Source organism: Borostomias antarcticus (assembly GCF_949987555.1).
Source record: "Borostomias antarcticus genome assembly, chromosome: 22".
Taxonomy (NCBI): Eukaryota; Metazoa; Chordata; class Actinopteri; order Stomiiformes; family Stomiidae; genus Borostomias; species Borostomias antarcticus.
In genome coordinates, this window is record NC_140255.1 from 4511512 (window position 1) to 4531053 (window position 19542).

At 47.6% G+C, this 19542-nt stretch overlaps 1 protein-coding gene across 1 annotated transcript; it reads right to left on the bottom strand.

Moving 5' to 3' along the window:
- Positions 1-302: 302 nt before the first annotated feature.
- On the bottom strand, positions 303-19268 carry LOC311324178 (ectodysplasin-A-like; the record flags this gene model as incomplete). The annotated part of the gene is made up of 8 exons (XM_084456581.1): positions 303-2656; positions 3649-3779; positions 4476-4527; positions 4799-4833; positions 5966-6142; positions 8081-8113; positions 15163-15265; positions 18954-19268. 8 exons carry the CDS (start codon positions 19266-19268, stop codon positions 2396-2398), a joined length of 1107 nt encoding a protein of 368 aa, XP_084312707.1. The 3' UTR covers positions 303-2395.
- Between the last annotated feature and the right edge of the window lie 274 nt (positions 19269-19542).

A 19542-nucleotide genomic window follows, 5' to 3' on the forward strand; every position in this document is an offset into this window, starting at 1 on the left:
TCCCCAGTTAGATGGAACTCATTTAGTTGGGTTTGGAGTGTAGCTGAATTTGCAGTATATACTGTGAACTCACCCACATAAGTGCTCCCAGTTGCTGCATATAAGACACAATGCTGTGAGTCCAGACAAAGAGTTTCTTTCAAGCAACATTATTTGTTCTTGTCAGTGTTTTTGCCAGCAGAGTCAGACATCAAAGCTGGGGTTGTAACCTTATAATCAATACCACATAAGCCAAAAAACACTCCAAAAACCTGCTTTGGAGACAGAAAAATGATTTTATTCCATCAGTCACACATCCTTTTACAAAAAGTATATCCCATTTTATATACATATGTACAGTGACCTATAAACACAACTATTCTCTCACTGTGGATCCATTCATACGGTAACTAAAAACATAAGCATTGTAACAAAACCTCTCTGTTACTCTGCAGGGGTGTCGTAGTGCAAATGTGTGCAAATACATAGTAGGTATACTCAGCCTGTCAGTGTCCTTCCTTCACACACAGGGTTTATAGACCCCAGACTAGGTTTCCTTAGCTATGATTAATAGAACATTTGAATGAGGAGAGCAGGGTATTTGAAACTAGGCTGGGGTATAAGATGAGTGATGTTTCTAGATAAGCCTTGGCCTTTAATATCAACTTTCACTCAGAAATACTGAACTGCAAATGTGAATACCGCCGTCATGCCAAATAGTATCCAGGTGCTGAAATGTGTCTGGGTGATGTAATGGGAATGTCATTGCTATACCAACGTGTCGAGGTCATGTACTGTAATAACGTCTTTCGAAGTCGCAGGGTAGCATTCCTGAGTAGCGGTTGCGCGTTTGCTTTACCTCAGAATCGCGATTTACCAGAGACAAGATCACCATTACAGTATTTTGAATTGTTACCTCCGCCTCAGCGACAGTGCAGGGCGAGAGGTTATTTTTTCGGTGGTGTGCGTTGGCTGGTTTGTTGGTTCTTAAGCAGGATTACGCAAAAACTACCAGAGCGATTTTCCTGAAACTCGGTGGAAGCGTTTCCAGCTTAGAACGCATTAGATTTTGGAGCGCATCCGAATCACGGGGCGGGTCCACGAGCGGTCCAAACACAGCCGGCCATTAACCTCATTCATTTTTTAGACTCGGGAGCGAAAAATTCACCCCATTCATTGTCAATGGGGGGAATTGAAACGGCTCTTATCTCAGGTCAAAAAGAGACACAGGGTTTGAACTGCCATAAAGCTCTCAACCTAAAGAATGCAGCAATGCCAAACATGTCCTGCTCACATACACATGAGCGTGCACAGAGCAACGGAATGCATTCATGGGCGGATGTCTGTGCTCTCCGAGCACCATTTCTAGTTATGTTACACCACCTCATCCAAATGTTGGATGGACTAGCATGTTATATTATACAACAAATAGTGTCAGGTTTAAAATGATTGTGTGTATAAAAGAAAATAAACTAGGCAATGTTTATGACTCCTGTGGGTACAGGGGTCACATTGACTAGTTAATGGTAGCTTGTTTGCTCAAAAGGTAGCTGGTCTAACTAGCTAGGTAGACTTTCGTCTATTTTTTTTTCTTTTTCTGCTTTTGGTACAAGGAGTGCATTTCACAGACAACGGACCATAGATAATGCTAGCTAGTTTGCTAACAAAGTAGCTCGTCTAGCTAGCTAGGTGGGCTTTCAAATAAAATTATGCGTTTTTTCTGCTGTTGGTACAAGGAGTCATTTCACAGATAACGGGCCATAGATAATGTCAGCTAGTTTGCTAACAAAGTAGCTAGTCTAGCTAGCTAGGTGGACTTTCGACAAATTATGTGTTTTTTCTGCTTTGGGTACAAGGAAGGTGTTCATTTTAGTACAAGGAATTCTTTTCACAGATAATGGGCCATAGATAATGTTTGCTAACAAGGTAGCTGGTCTAGCTAGCTAGGTGGACTTTCGACTAAAATCATGCGTTTTTTCTGCTCTTGGTACAAAGAAGGAGTTCATTTCACAGATAACAGGTCATAACGTTAGCTAGTTTGTCAGTATAGCAACGACATTCTGATTACATCACCGTTCTGATCTCACATCGTGGCACCTGGACAATATTTGGCATGACAGCCTGTCAACAGGCTTCCTCAGTAACCCTTGCCTATGGCAGCAGAGCCTGAGAGACCTGACTGGAACCAGACTGACGCTGCCCCTGGCAACACATGCCCTTCCCTGCAGTCTCATCAACAACCATAATGAGGATGCAACACTGTCTGGAACTGAGGTGAGCTGTACCAGAGGTTAGGGGGACGTTCTGCCCATATTGAACCAAGTCTGTGGTGGCTGTCGTAGTTCGTGTTGTCCAGCAGAGCGGGCAGAGCTGCAGTACTAAACGTTGTCCAGCAGAGGGGGCAGAGCTGCAGTACTCAGTGGTGACCAGTGGAGGGTATTTCCCCCAACCGGACGCTGCCCAGGAAGGTGGTGTGGTTGGTCATGCTGATGAGTGTGTCTTCGTACACCATGCGAATGGAGATCCTCTGGCCAGCGCGCAGCAGGCTCACGCCTGCCGTGTAGCAGGTGTTGAACTTCCTCTGGCCCGTTTCGATGCTGCAGGTGCAGCGCAGGAATGGCATGCCGTCCACCATGACCTCGTAGCTGGCGATGTCCGTGAAGTTGAGGTAGTACACCTGGAGGGGAGGCAGGGAGGAGGACAGAGAGGAAGAGCAGAGATGGAGAGGACAAAAGGGAAGAGACAGAGGGGGAGGGAAGGAAGTCGTAAAATAAAAAAAAGGAGATATACGTGAGTGTTTGTGTCTTTTTATGGTTTCATATGGAGCTGGAAGGATTCTAGGAGAGTGAGAAGGAAATACTCTCTCTCTCTGGTCTCATTGCAGCGGTTTATGACTTGACAGAACAAGCACGGCTTGTCAAACACTAAACTGTAGAAACTCTTGGAAAGCTGATTCTGTGTATTATTTGTGTTCAGGGCTGGAGGTATGAGTCATGTCTCAATGGGTCCTGACTCATGTACATTGTACAACATAAATCTAACAGAGACACAAAGGCAGGTTGAAGCATTGAGATCCAATTTTTCATGCTGGAGTTGACTGTAAAATCAAAAAGTACGTATTATTATGATGTTATACTAAAAGAGTGTGAGGAAGAGCTGTTTCAACTGAATGTCAGTTGTATGTCAGTGCTATATCAGTTGTATGTCACTCGTATGCAGTATATTTAGACAGGCATCTCTTAGATCATTGAGAAAAGGTGTGTATAAGTTATATAAGAGTTAGGGTTACATTTATCAGAGTTAGGATATATAGAGTTAGGGGGTTACTGCAGGCATGTGTAGGAGACAGGTCCGGGTATTCACACACAGCCAGACCTTTCTGTTCCAGCGCTGGAGAAGGGTTTGGCTGCGCCCGGTTATCATTCACAAATATCATTCACATATCAATCACAAATCGTCTCGGGTGGCACTAAGGTTGTTGTTTTGTTTTGTTTTGTTTTTCCAACGGTGCCCTTGCAAAATAGTGTCGGGGGATTGAATCTGATTGGAGCTGCCGGAATCGAGCGGCGCCAAGGAGAGGATTATCTCAAAAAACCCACATCTGTTGAGCCAGACGAGGGTTTGGGTGTAGGAGGTCTGTGTAGGAGTTAGGTCAGGGACCGTACTCACTTCTACCTGACTATAGATGAAGTAGACTCCATCCAGCAGCACCTCCAGCTCTCCGGAGCGAGAGTGCATCCTGAACACCCGCTGGTGGATAGACACCATCTTCCAGTTCCTCAGCACTCCCTCCGACAGGTCTGCAGGGAGAGACAGACAGGTGACTGCAGACTAACCCTAACCTCCCACAGGTCTGCAGGGAGAGACAGACAGGTGACTGCAGACTAACCCTAACCTCCCACAGGTCTGCAGGGAGAGACAGACAGGTGACTGCAGACTAACCCTAACCTCCCACAGGTCTGCAGGGAGAGACAGTCAGGTGACTGCAGACTAACCCTAACCTCCCACAGGTCTGCAGGGAGAGACAGACAGGTGACTGCAGACTAACCCTAACCTCCCACAGGTCTGCAGGGAGAGACAGACAGGTGACTGCAGACTAACCCTAACCTCCCACAGGTCTGCAGGGAGAGACAGACAGGTGACTGCAGACTAACCCTAACCTCCCACAGGTCTGCAGGGAGAGACAGACAGGTGACTGCAGACTAACCCTAACCTCCCACAGGTCTGCAGGGAGAGACAGACAGGTGACTGCAGACTAACAGGGAGAGAGAGGGAGGAGAGGGAGGGAGGGAGAGATGGAGGAGGATAGGAAGAGGGCCAGGGAGGAGGACAGGGAGAGAGAGAGAGAGACAGGGAGGAGGCTAGGAAAGACGAGAGGGAGAGTGGGACAGGGAGGGGAAGGACAGAGGAGAGGGAGAGAAAGGAGGCGGGAGGGACGGAGACTGTAGACCACTGAGCCTGGCAGCTGCTCAGTGGGCTATAGATGCTTCTCTCACCTTCTCTCACTTGTATGGTGGTCTCCTGACCCTGTAGATGGACCACGGCAGGCTATGACACACACACACACACACACACACACACACACACACACACACACACACACACACACACACACACACACACACACACACACACACACACACACACACACACACACACACACACACAATCTACAGTCAATATACCAGATCCTATTCCAAAGAACTACAGCTGTACACCATCTACAGTCAATATACCACAAGATCTTATTCCCCAGAACTGCAGTACAGGCGTAGTTCAGCTTCGGGGTAAGTTCATGTTGAGCCGTGACACCATGTACCTGGAATTCCTTTGTTTTGGTTTTATCTGCCACCCCTGAAAGAGAGACAGGCGTGATCAGACTCGGAGCAACAACACAGCAGCAGAACAAAGGAGGGCAAGGTAACCAAAACACACAATAACCCTGTTTAGATACAGATCACACACACACACACACATATCTCACACCATGTTTAACATCCTGCTTCAGAATTGCTCAGTGCGGACCTCTCTTTCCCGTGACTTCCTGGCCTACTGACCAAGCACTAACTAAGAACATAGCCATTTACTGCCTGGTCTATAGACATCCATAGGCCTAGAAAGCCTTACATTCCACTGACTGACCTAGCAAAACTACAGGTCTACACTGAGTAACTTCAGCTAGTGAACTACAGGTCTACACTGAGTAACTTCAGCTAGTGAACTACAGGTCTACACTGAGTAACTTCAGTTAGTGAACTACAGGTCTACACTGAGTAACTTCAGCTAGTGAACTACAGACCACTGAGTAACTTCAGCTAGTGAACTACAGGCCACTGAGTAACTTCAGCTAGTGAACTACAGGTCTACACTGAGTAACTTCAGCTAGTGAACTACAGGTCTACACTGAGTAACTTCAGCTAGTAAACTACAGGTCTACACTGAGTAACTTCAGCTAGTAAACTACAGGTCTACACTGAGTAACTTCAGCTAGTGAACTACAGGTCTACACTGAGTAACTTCAGCTAGTGAACTACAGGTCTACACTGAGTAACTTCAGCTAGTAAACTACAGGTCTACACTGAGTAACTTCAGCTAGTGAACTACAGGTCTACACTGAGTAACTTCAGCTAGTGAACTACAGGCCACTGAGTAACTTCAGCTGTGAACTACAGGCCACTGAGTAACTTCAGCTAGTGAACTACAGGCCACTGAGTAACTTCAGCTAGTGAACTACAGGTCTACACTGAGTAACATCAGCTAGTGAACTACAGGTCTACACTGAGTAACTTCAGCTAGTAAACTACAGGTCTACACTGAGTAACTTCAGCTAGTGAACTACAGGTCTACACTGAGTAACATCAGCTAGTGAACTACAGGCCACTGAGTAACATCAGCTAGTGAACTACAGGCCACTGAGTAACTTCAGCTAGTGAACTACAGGTCTACACTGAGTAACTTCAATCCAGAGCTGAACAGGCCCCTCTACCTGCAGGTCCCTGTAGTCCGGGGGGGCCCTGTGGTCCGGGGGGGCCCGGTGGACCCGAGGGGCCCACAGCGTTGTTGCCAGGGATACCAGGTATGCCAGGGATTCCAGGGGGGCCTTGAGGCCCCGGGGGTCCAGGAGGACCGGGGGGGCCCTGGGCCCCGGGAGACCTCTTCCTGTCTGGGAGGGAAAGACAGGAAACAGGACCATAATGTTCCTCTACTCTATCACATGTTTCTGATGCAGCAGGATACACTGCGATTTCTCTGCGATTTTGCTGTCGCAGACGACGTCGTGTAGTCGTAGAGGAGTCGTTGTGTAGTCGTTGTGTAGTTGTAGAGGAGTCGCTGTGTAGTCGTTGTGTAGTCGTAGAGGAGTCGTTGTGTAGTCGTAGAGGAGTCGTTGTGTAGTCGTAGAGGAGTCGTTGTGTAGTCGTAGAGGAGTCGTTGTGTAGTTGTAGAGGAGTCGCTGTGTAGTCGTTGTGTAGTCGTAGAGGAGTCGTTGTGTAGTCGTAGAGGAGTCGTTGTGTAGTCGTAGAGGAGTCGTTGTGTAGTTGTAGAGTCGCCGCTGTGTAGTCGTTGTGTAGTCGTAGAGGAGTCGTTGTGTAGTCGTAGAGGAGTCGTTGTGTAGTCGTAGAGGAGTCGTTGTGTAGTCGTTGTGTAGTTGTAGAGGAGTCGTTGTGTAGTCGATGTGTAGTCGTTGTGTAGTCGTTGTGTAGTTGTAGAGGAGTCGTTGTGTAGTCGTGTAGTCGTAGAGGAGTCGCTGTGTAGTCGATGTGTAGTCGTTGTGTAGTCGTTGTGTAGTCGATGTGTAGTCGTTGTGTAGTCGTAGAGTTGTTGTGTAGTCGTTGTGTAGTCGTAGAGGAGTCGTTGTGTAGTCGTTGTGTAGTGGTAGAGGAGTCGTAGAGGAGTCGTTGTGTAGTCGTTGTGTAGTGTAGTGGAAGATTGCTTAGTCGAATTTGTGTAGTCGTTGTGTAGTCGTAGTGTAGTCGTAGTGTAGTCGTTGTGTAGTCGTTGTGTAGTCGTTGTGTAGTCGTAGAGGAGTCGTTGTGTAGTCGTTGTGTAGTCGTAGAGGAGTCGTTGTGTAGTCGTAGAGGAGTCGTTGTCTAGTCGTTGTGTAGTCGTTGTGTAGTCGTTGTGTAGTCGCTGTGAAGTCGTTGTGTAGTCGATGTGTAGTCGATGTGTAGTCGTAGAGGAGTCGTTGTGTAGTCGATGTGTAGTCGTTGTGTAGTCGTTGTGTAGTCGTTGTGTAGTCGTAGTGTAGTCGTTGTGTAGTCGCTGTGAAGTCGTTGTGTAGTCGATGTGTAGTCGATGTGTAGTCGTTGTGTAGTCGATGTGTAGTCGTTGTGTAGTCGTAGTGTAGTCGATGTGTAGTCGCTGTGAAGTCGTTGTGTAGTCGATGTGTAGTCGTTGTGTAGTCGTTGTGTAGTCGTAGAGGAATCCTAGCGTCTTAGACTGAACGGGGACATGGTTAGTAGCAAAGTGTGAGTCAAAGATTAACGACTAACTGCTCTGATGTTCTAAAGACGACGCTATGACTTCGCAACACATTTCTGACGCATCGTATATTTTCGGCGTGGCTCGTGAAGTGTGAGTGGCGCGGCGACACGATTCTGCACACACACCCGCCCAAAGTCATCGCTTCAGGCCATTTTGGAAAATGACGGCAAAAAGAAAGCATGCTGCTCGAGTCCCGCCCGCCAGGAGAAAGATTGGTAGAGGTTTTTTTCGGCATTTATTTCGCCATTTCTGTCGTATGAGGTCATATACACTAGGCAAGAACCTTTGTGTTGTTCACAGTTCACAATGAATCGAGCAATTTCAAACTCTGCACGTCGCAAGTCGCAGCACAAGCGGTTCTCGCGTCTGACGGCAATCACACCGCAGAGTGAGCACACGCGTCATGAGCTCTGATTGGGTCTGAGACGGTAAACTTGCGGGGAGTGGGAGGAGTTCACCGACATAACGAATTTAAACATCACACAGTGGTATCCCCGGATTTAGAGACCCGCTGGTTCCTCCCCCTCCTGTAAGGTCCATCTCAGTCGGCCAATCAGTGCCAGATAACTTCCAGCACAGTAAAGATCAAAAGCTGGCAGACATTTTCAATTAGTAATACCTTTTCTCCTCTCCTTCCTTCTGCCATTTGATTCTGCAAGAAAAGACAAACAGAATGATTCAGTTTGAAGCAATCTTCCAAATAGTGATCATATCAGATGGCATGTAATGTAGTGTCTCCAGCTCATTCTGCTGAACCCAGGCTAAAACTCATAATGGGTCGCAGAGAAGCGAACCAGTCCAGCAGACATATGTGTGTGTGTGTGTTTGTGCGTATAGATGTATGCATGTACAGTATGTGTCAGTCTGCGGTATCTCTCAGTGTAGTAATTTGTAAGTGTGGTTTCGCCCTTCTCTGTATGAACAAGTGCCTTAAGCGTTCACAGGCAGTGGAACTGGAGGAGATCATTAGAGAGATACTCGATCCTGCCAAACCCTCTCCTTTCAATTAGCCCCAGATGGGGAATGCAGATGAAAGTGTGTGTGTGTGTGTATATGTGTGCGTGTGTGTGTGTGTTTATGAATGTATGTGGTTGGGTATCACTATCAATGCTTCAAAGATGCATGACCTTGCGCAGTGTATGTGCGTGTGTACATGCGTGTGTGCAGCTGAGGAATCCCTTTTAAAGCGGCCGTCTTTGTGGCTGTGTTTTCCATGTCATTAGGACTACAAAGGGCATTTAACATGAACTCCTCACAGCTTGAGTCCCCTGCTAGACATGTGGCCAGGATGCTCCCCAGGCGAAATGACTAGATGCATCCCTATCTGGAATCTGGTGCCCATAAAGACACCCACACGGACACATGGACATAGACACACACACAAACGGACATGGACACGTACACACACATGGACAGACAGACACAGACACACACGCGCGCTCGCGCACATACCCACACACACACGGACACAAACACACATGGACACAGGCACGTACACGTACACACACACACACACTCACACACAGATCTGAGGCTGAGATTACAAAGCCTTTGTCAGTGTGCTCAGAGAGCAGCAGTCCTGGGAGTCATTAAAGGCTCTCGGGATTTTTACTGATTTATGTTGAGCGTCTCAAAGGTGAGTTTTTTCTCCTAATTTAAACAATCAGTAAACCTCCCCCTCAACTATTCAGTGTCACGGCAGCGCCTCAGGAATGCCTTGTGATCAGGCTGCACTTGTTGCACTCGCACACACGGCACTTCAAAGACACTGACTTTTTTTTTATTTGCATAGCTCACATTCTAAACAAAAACTACAAACGCTAATGCCAGAGCACTGACCATATGGCACTCTGCCTGAGATTATTCATTGCGATTTAAATCAAATCAACAAAATCAATCAAACCCATCAAGGTCACAGCTGACACCTGGACTGTCTCTGAAACCAGTGCGTGTGTGTGTGTGTCTGTGTGCACTGCATGGCATACTGATACTAGAAATGTACGGCGATAACCTGGCGTCAAAAAGCGTACAATACCCCATTTCATTAGAACTGGTACTTTAAGAATGAGCCGTATTTCCGAGTTGCGTCGAGGCAGTGTGTGTGTCTCTCTTCCTCTCTGCTACTCTGTCCCTCTGGGGCAGTGTGTGTGTCTCTCTTCCTCTCTGCTGTCTCTGTCCCTCTGGAGCAGTGTGTGTGTCTCTCTTCCTCTCTGCTACTCTGTCCCTCTGGGGCAGTGTGTGTGTCTCTCTTCCTCTCTGCTACTCTGTCCCTCTGGGGCAGTGTGTGTGTCTCTCTTCCTCTCTGTCCCTCTGGAGCAGTGTGTGTGTCTCTCTTCCTCTCTGCTACTCTGTCCCTCTGGGGCAGTGTGTGTGTCTCTCTTCCTCTCTGCTGTCTCTGTCCCTCTGGGGCAGTGTGTGTCTCTCTTCCTCTCTGCTACTCTGTCCCTCTGGAGCAGTGTGCGTGTAGCGCTCTGCTGTCTCTGTCCCTCTGTTGCTACTAACCCTTCCTCTCTGCTACTCCCTAAGCAGAATGCGCGTGCCAACTGTCAGTCCAGTTCACCAAACTACTTTCAGACCATTTGCTTATTTCTGCAAACGTTTGGGCGAACACATTCAAGTCAAACTTTTCAGTATTTATAAAGCAAACAGGTTTAGGGACATCCAGGAGCAGCTGACTGCTTGACCTGAGTGCTCTAGCCGGGCTATGGGCATGAAGGAGTTCAGATAGATAAAGAGGACCTAGGCCATTCAAACCCTTAAAAATAAGTAACAAAATCTTAAAATCTATCCTGAAGCGGACAGGAAGCCAGTGCAGGGAGGACAGGACAATTGTGATGTGGTCATGCTATCCTTTTCCAGTCAGAAGGCGAGTAGCAGCCTTCTGCACCAGCTGCAAACGCCAGAGTGAGGACTGATCTAGACCTACATACAGAGAGTTGCAGTAGTCAAGCCTAGAGGTTATAAAAGTATGAACAACCCACTCCAAATCTTAAGGAGGGAGATAAGGCTCTGACCATGGCTATGAGCCTTAACTGAAAAAAGGCGGCTTTAACCACAGAGCTAATTTGTTTCTCAAATTTAAAAGCCCTGTCAAAAGTAAAATCAAACATTTTTGCAGGCGAGGGGGCCCAGAGCACTAACAGAGTCATCCGAGAGAGCAGAATGTCCAAACATAATGACCTCCGTCTTGTTGTCATTTAAGTTGAGGAAGTTCAGGTCCATCCAGGTTTTTATGCCCTTGAGACAGTCTAGTAGAGGCTGCAAAGACTCCTTGGATTTCGATGTTAGATGTAGATAGATCTGTACATCATCAGCATAACAGTGGAAGGAAACCTTGTGCTTTCGGAGAATGGACCCAAAGGGCAGCATATATAAAGAAGATAGGATGGGGCCCAAAATGGAGCCTTGGGGGACACCCCAGGTGAGTGGGGCCGTATCTGAGGAGTGATCCCTGAAATGGACAGAGAAACTCCTGTCTGACAGGTACGACTGAAACCACTCGGCAGCACCTTTAATCCCTACAGACTGTTCCAGGTGAGATAAAAAAGGTCACATGATCCACGGTGTCAAAAGCAGTCGGCAGCGGTCAAATCCAAAAGCACTAAAATAGCGGAGTCCCTAGAGTCAACAGTTAGAATCAGAACATTGAAAACCCTTAAAAGAGCAGTTTCAGTAATATGCTGAGGTTTAAAACCAGACAAACTTTTCACAGATACCATTTTTGTCTAAAAATGATTGCAACTGAATAAAAACAACTTTCTCAAGCACTTTGGATAGAAAAGGCAGTTTGGGGATTGACCTAAAATGACTGAGAGCTGAAGGATCTAGATTTGACTTCTTGATGAGAGGCTGGACTACAGCATGCTTGAAAACAGCTGGAACACAGCCTGATATGAGATCGGTGTTTATCAAAACAAGAACATTATGAACCAACTGTATCAAAAACCTCTTTGAGAAGACGAGAGGGAATATACTATCTGAAGGGCAATTTGAGGGCCACAAGTGGTGACATGGACATGGATACAGGCTCAAAGTGGTGAAAAGCAGCAGGGCACGCAGGAGGAGAAGGGTCTGGTGCAGCAGAAGAGGGCAGAGACCTAAGAGCAGAGATCTTACCAACAAATAATTTAAGAAAATTATCACGCAAAGCGAGTGAAGGCACAATAGGGTCTATAATGCAGGGGTTTACAAGGGAATCAAAAACATTACAAAATAATCTGGGGCTTATAAATATTCATGGAGACAAGGTTAGAGAAGTACCCAGTCTTAGCAACTTTAACAGCTCTTTGGTACTCTGATAGGCAGTCCTGTCAAATTCCAAACGAGACATTCCAAACAGCTTGTCTTTTTTCCAGCTCCTCTCAGCTCGCCTGCGTGAGCGTCTAAGGGGGCGTGTAGTCGTTGAGCCGTGGCTCGTTAAGTGCCTTGGTGCGTTGTTTCCTCGCAGGAGCGATGGTGTCCAGGATGCTGGAGCAAGTGAAGCTGAAGAGGGCGGTGAGCTCCTCGGCAGTACAGACAGTGCACCCATCTCCCTCCATAGTAGAGAGCACAGAGCCATTGAAAACAGTACAAGTTAATTGCACAAAGTCGGCGTGCGAGACGGCAAGTGGTCACAAAAGAGCATGGGACAGTGACAGAGAATACAACAGGCTGGTGATCAGAAATACTGGTGCGAACACAGACTTCAGTAACACAAACAGATAAGCCATAGGACAGCACTAGGTCTAGAGTAGGCCCCTTTTCATGTGTCGGACCAGACACCGACTGGGTCATATTAAAAGAGTAGAGAAAGTCAAGAAATCATCGGTCAGGGGCTTGTTTTTACAGCACACATGAATGTTCAGATCACCAGCAATTAAAAAATGGTCGTAATCAACTGTAATTCCAGACAAAAAATTGGCAAAATCATGCAAGAACTCGTATTTTGGAGGGTGAAGACCGCACACAGCACAGGAGGAGAGCATTTTAATTCAAAGAGCTGAATCTCGAAGCCGGAGTAGTTGACGGATGGAATATGCCGGCACTGAAAGGTAGATTTAAAAACAGAAGCTAGCCCTCCACCTTTGCTGGTGGTCCGAGGGGAGGTAAAAAATGTACAATCGGGAGGAAGAATCTGGGAAAAAGGAGCAGACTCGCCGGCATGTAGCCAGGTCTCCGTCATCAGCATGTAATCCAGCTCGCGGGAGGTGAAGAAATCATCCAGCAGAAAGGTTGTGTTTGCTAGAGACCCATCATTGATCAAGGCCATACGAAGAGTGACACTGTGGGCCACGCTGGTCGCAGTTGCAGTGCGTCTTCGCGAGCAAAGGTTGGTATGGACGACCCCGGAGACTTCCAAATGCCAGGGTGGAGGCACCAACGTGGCCGGGTAGGGTAGAGCCTCTTTTAGTATCGTCTCTCAGATCATGCCTAAAGAATTAGTGTCTCACCATAAGCTTGGATGTTAAAAAGAGCTTGGCGATCATAAACAAACAAGGCAGATACATCCTGGCAACAAACATAGAAGAACAAGGCAATAGCAAACACTAGCCTCAGTGCACATGACTGACGGCCTACCAAACATACTGGCGCCATCTTGGTCTGGTCTGGCACAGGTCTAACGGAAAAAAGTTGTGAAATTGTGTGCAAAGAACGTTCGTGAAGGAAAGTGAAAGGACTGAGGGCTGCTCAGTTGGTTAGTCTAAATGGTGGCGGAGGATTTCTAAAAGCAAAACTGCCTATTTGGCAATATTTCGGATTTAAAGGAGAATTCCACCCTAGAACAACATTAGGCTCAACAACTAGACACCCACAAAACAATAAAGAAAAAAGTGGTTTCCTTGACTATCGTTGCTCGATGTAAACAAAGCATGTTCACGAGGTTTGTACTTCCGGGGATTTGCCACGTCGAAACGCGTCGACAAATCCCCAGAAGAAAAATAACGAGGACTACAACAACAACAACAACAACAAAAACGTCTAGGAGGATGGGGGCTGGAGGCGGGTGCACCATGCTAGCCCTCTAGCTCTAGCCTACCCTATAAAGTTAGTTCAACAAAACGAAAAATATGCGATCACACACTCACACAGAAGATGACAACCGACGCACAGATGTTTCATTTACCTGAGTTCTTTGGACTTTTTGCGGTGTTCCGGCAACCAATGGAAACTCACTCCTGCCGGTGCAGGTAAATCCTTGATTCCACAAATTGCACAGTATTTTGGCATTGTCAGTGTTTTTCTTCTATAGCAAATATAGCTAGATACAGGGTCTGACAAATGCTGAGTGAAAAATGTTCGCTCGAGAGATAATGATGGCTACTGCTTTTGTTCTGCCAAATTCCTCCTCCCGATAGCTCAGTTTTGCGCAATGCATGCTGGTCAATTGAGTATTTCAAAATAACAGCGTCTGTAACCACCACATTCAGTTTTTTGAAGTTATTACTAAAAATAACGACATTTTCTGGTTTGGTTTAAGTTCACTGTAAACAAGACATATTACATGTGTTTAGAGGCTACAAAATCATATACTTAATTCTCCTTTAAACCCAATGCTAACAGCTTGGGAACCTCATATGCAATCACATGCAGAGGTAATCTTTAAACTCTGGTATCCCAAGCTTATTATTTTACAAAGTAGAGTTTTTTTGTATTTTAATGAATAAATTAATACAACAAAATATATATGTAATTTATTTTGTTTAAACAGTTCACATTCCTGCTCTGCCTCAGTAAACAGCAAACAAGGAGATCAGTAGGCTACACCTGACATTGGATTATTCCATTAGCCTACTTTTCTTGATGTTTGAGGTTTTTACCGTGGTATTCTTTCAGTATCGGTATCGAGATATTTTTAGCAGGTATCGTATCAAAGTTATAATTTTGGTACCGTGACAACACTAGCGTCTGTGTAATCTTTGTTCTCTAATACCCTCACTAATGTTGTGATCAGAGAGAGCTTGCCAGAGTTTGGGTCTACGTTCTCCAGGGACTAAGCCCTCACAGCTACGTGTGCTTAAGTGAACACAGCACTCACCTCTCTGACACTACTTAGAGAAAAATAAGTGAACAGCAGCCTCGTCTGGTTCAGACTGGTGATATCCTGCACATCCCGGTGTTGCCTGTTTGCCATCCAAGTCCTAATCAATCCCCTCCTGCTCCATCCAAGTCCTAATCAATCTTCTTCTGCTCCATCCAAGTCCTAATCAATCCCCTCCTGCTCCATCCAAGTCCTAATCAATCCCCTCCTGCTCCATCCAAGTCCTAATCAATCTTCTTCTGCTCCATCCAAGTCCTAATCAATCCCCTCCTGCTCCATCCAAGTCCTAATCAATCCCCTTCCTCTCCATCCAAGTCCTAATCAATCCCCTCCTGCTCCATCTCCATAAACAGGGCTGCATTGTGCGGTAAGGTTCTGCTCTGCTCAATAAGCACTAAAAATAACTATTTTTGCGAAATGTGAGAAACCATTAACAGTGTTTGCAAAACAGTAAATTCAAGTGCTTTAAATCCACTAAAGGAGCTAGGGTTGGAGCATCTGCTCCCTGGGTCTATTAGGAGGTTCAGTTCTCTCTCAGGGAACAGACTGGATTGTTCTAGATCACTGATGTTAATCCTAGATCACTGATCATCAGGAGAGCACCACAGACCACAGGGGGGGCTGCTATATAAGTCTTCAAGAGAGAGAGAGAGAGATAGGGGTGGTTGAGCTAAAGCCTGTACCTGAGTCTGACTGCTTCCTTGGGCTGCGTTTGGCTCGGTGGGTGATGCCGCTGCTGGTTCCTGAGGCAAGGTGGTGGTCAGACGGTCTGTGAGGAAACGTCTCCTGTTGGGAAGAACAACGGGCACATTCAGCGCTGATGATACCGATCTACAGACCAGACCTCTGGCACAACCTTACAATTAGTGTGTGTAGTGTAAAAAAAAAGAGTTAACAAAAAAAGACTTCACAATGTTGGCACGTTTTCAGACAGGACGGGATAGCTGAAGTTGTCTCCCTGTGAGACTGACACCACAAGCACCCCAGGCTGGTATGTTGGGAGAGTGTGGGCCTCGTTGTCTCTATTCTTCTAACACAAAGGCAAAGGGACAGTTGAACAGGTCCAAGGCTCTTCCAGCCAGCCAGCTGAATCACCTCAGCACAGCGCCAGCCATTGTGTGTGTGGCCCTGCTGCTGCAAGGCTTCCTGTAACCTTAGTCCCTACTGTCTGACGGCCTGGCAGAGGAGACAGTCACCTGGGCACTGTTGCTCCCAGACTCACCTCTCCGACACAAAGGCGGGACACAAACGGTGGCGGTTACAGGAAGACCCTCTATTCACCCGCACCTGGTTTCAGCTCTATTCAAAAGGGCATGAATGAGCTGGTGAATGGGTCTGGAGACAAGCTGAGAAGGCCTCTCTACAGCTCCACCGCCAACCGCACGCCCGCGTGACCCCCGTCTGGCCGACCCACACTCAGTCTGAACTCTGTGGGACAACCCGACACGACCTGAGCACAGCTGGAGGATCAGGACACGTTGATGGAAGACTTCCACAAGTGGAACACTCAGAACTATTAATCACAATCCCATCTGCCCACTGTTTCATCATTGAGCCAGTTAGAGAGCATCGCATCTCCCTTTGAGGATTCCCAGACGGTCACAGACAGACCGAGAGAGAGAAAGGGGGAGAGAGAGAGAGAGAGAGAGAGAGAGAGAGAGAGAGAGACACACACACAATGAAATACAATAAAATGTATGCCAAGCACATCCACCATGCTGGTGCAGGACAAAATTACATCTGATAAAGTAAGGTTGAGGTCCGCACACAGCTAGTCCACAGGGCTATTTATTAGGTAAAACTCGGGCAAAACTTTGGAGTGTCAGGGTGAGTGATGGCTGGGAGACTGAGGGCTGCAGTAGACTAGTGTTCTACTGGGCATCTGCTCTGGGTTCGTCTGGCTGGCGTCCCGTGAACAGTGACACGCAGCGGGCGGCTGCACTTTGGCACGGTGTGTCAGTGTGACATCACTGAAAAGAAATCACAGATAAGACGATGGGTAGAGGACTGCACATGCCCTGGGTTTTGTCTTAAGATGAAATACCTCCAGAATTAAGCTATCATTCCTATCCCTCGTTACAGTAAGAGAAGCCTACAGGCCTATATCAAAATCACAGACAGACAGGTCCATATCAAGTTAGACAGAGAGACAGGTTAGCCTGCATCCTGTTCAGACAGATAGACAGGTTAGCCTGCATCCTGTTCAGACAGACAGACAGGTTAGGCTTGGTCCTGTTCAGACAGACAGACAGGTTAGGCTTGGTCCTGTTCAGACAGACAGAACCCCCAAGCCTCCAGTCCTCACCCCCCATGGCTGAACTCATGAGCGGTTTGTCTGGGTGAGGGAAGGCTGTGTGCTGAATGTTTCCCCAGCAGAGCCCACCGGCCTCCAGATGTTCTGCGAGCAGAAACGACAGAGCTCATTTGGTCTGCAGGTGCCTCCAGTCCACATCGCGGCCACAGCTGTTGGCTCGGTGTGTGTGTGTGTGTGTCTGTGTGTAGGGGTCGGGGATGGGGGGGGGGGGGGGCTCGTCCCTCAAAGGAGTCTGGGTGCACACTCAAACATGTGGCTTCACATTCTCCTCTGTACTGACAGCCAAACATGAGTCCAACAGTCAATCCTCAGAGCCCCAGATTAAATACTTAGAAACACTGAGTAAATCTCCCAGGCCTCAGCTCCCACCAGACGGCTGATCTTCAGAGTTCAACAGCCCTTTAAAAGAGGACAAACACGCACACTAGTTAAGTGTTTTTCCTCTGATGTGATGACCAAGAGAAGGGAGGATCTGCTCTGCCTGTCCTCGTTTGCTTTTCTTACCTCTGCGGTCTTTGCGGCCTCAGTGCCCCGACTGACCTCCGAAGGGAATGCAGAGTTACTGTAAACGTAAACGTGTTGGTATGCACGCCGAGCGCCAACTACTGACGGCCTCGGCCAACCTTTCATTTTCAGCCCAGGGAGAAAAAAAAGAAAAAAGAAACCTCTATTAATTAGGCCCTTATTAATCAGCCTTTAAATCTTCAAAGCTGAGCGCGTCCCAAAGCTAACAAGTGTGTCGGCGCGGCCAGCTTGCCACATGCTCCCGTTTCTCCGGCTATGTAAACCGTGGTCTGTGCAATCAGAGCAGTTTAGCGCAGGCATCTGGAGAGGACGGCCGTGGCGGGCTGGGGTAAATATTTACAGCTGGGAGTCTCGGCCTCTGTCGCTCACAACGGAGCATCAACACCATCTGGGCTGGTACCAGCCAGGCCCGGCCCGTACCAGGCCTTCACTCTGGCTCACCACAAACACACAGCTCTTCCACATGGCAGAGAGCTATACGGCGCCGCGTATACCCATGCCGTGTTCCTTCACATCGCAGGGACTGTGGGCTGCTTCAGACTTGGCCTGGCTTCGCCGGACCCAATTTGTAAAAATGGGGTCGGGACATTCTCTGTGCATTTTCGATTTCCAAGGGGCGTTTTAAAATAGTGGCAGACCAAAATGCCTCTGAATGCAATTGGATAAACCTACAACCAATCAGAGCAACGAAATATGGGTTAGTCATTGTATCAAGTGGTACAGACAGTCATATCAAACCCACCCCATATTAGATAAACAGTTGTGACTGGCTCGCCCATAGAACAGAAGTAGAAACGCACCAGTCCTTGTGATGATTGAGGATCAATAAATAAATCAAATCATATCCATTTGGGTGGAAATCCGTTTGAACGGTGGATGTGTATGTCCAGACTGATCTACGGAGTGAAACCGAATGTGAGCTCACGTGATCAGGATGGTGATGCCAGTTCAGACTGGGACCAGGAAGTCTCCAGAAACTGGACAATCTGTCGATACTCCCCAACAGCTTTGAGAAAACCATGCATGGATATCTGCATGAAAAACTAAGCAGCCTTCTGTTCTGTGTGTGTGGGAGAGGGTTGAGTATGTGTGCATGTTTGCAACATTTGGTCACCACCAGTGTACATGACCAGACCAGACCAGTCAGTCAAAGTTAGATGGGCTGTTTGGCTGGGGTCCAGGCATGACTACCCCTCCACCTGCTCTCTCATTTCTCTCCATCCCTCTCTCACATTCTCTCCATCCCTCTCTCACATTCTCTCCATTCCTCTCCCTATCTTTCCATCTATCCAATCACTCACATTCCAGGCCAAAGACTAGCAAACTAAGGCCATAACAAGGATAATCTTTTGAAAATGACCATAACAAGTCAACTGTATTGTCTCCCACTCTCCATTCCTCCCCCTATCTTCCCATCTTTAGATCACTCTCAGTCAAGCTGAGCACAGACGGATCATATTTAATAAATTAATCAGTCTAATGTTACAACATGCGATTTTTCTTTTCTGGAGACAACTACGGAAATGGGAGGGAATGAGGAATGAAACACGCACAAGTAAGCTAGCTAGCTAGCCACATGTCAACAAAGCAACATCGAACCAGTCAGTGTGGTTGCTATGGACTCGCTGTGTTTACCTTAGGACCCTCCGCGTGGTCCCCGGTGTGCCCTCGTTGGTGACCGGGATGGAACACAGGCTCGGTCGGATCCGTTCCGTCCAGGGTCAACACCACCGCGTCCCGTTTCTGGAGCGAGATCTCCCGTTTCTGGAGCGAGATCTCCCGTTTCACCTCGGACCGGAGATCCAGGTAGCAGACGAGCGTGATCCCGTGCAGAGAGAGCGAGAGCACGACGAACGCGAGGAAGAGCGAGCCCTTCCCGGTGCACCGGCATGGAGGTGGCCGGGGCGGCACTTTGTCCGGGAGATCGTCTCTCGGACCATCGCATGCCATGGTCAGAAAGAAAAGCCAGTTGCGTTTATCTCGGCATAATCAGCTAGTGTGTTGTGTCAGGTCTCCGACTGTTCATTACCGTGTTTGTGTGGTGGTTTGGGAGAGATAAGGCTGCAGGTCGGGGAGAACTTGGTGCATCCGTAGTGACAATAAAGCGTCCGGGTGTGGGGAACGCCTCTCTCTTTTGTGATTGGTTCCCACTTACTCTCACGACTCCCCCCAAGACTGTGTTACTCCCCCCAAGACTGGGTTACTCCCCCCAAGACTGGGTTAC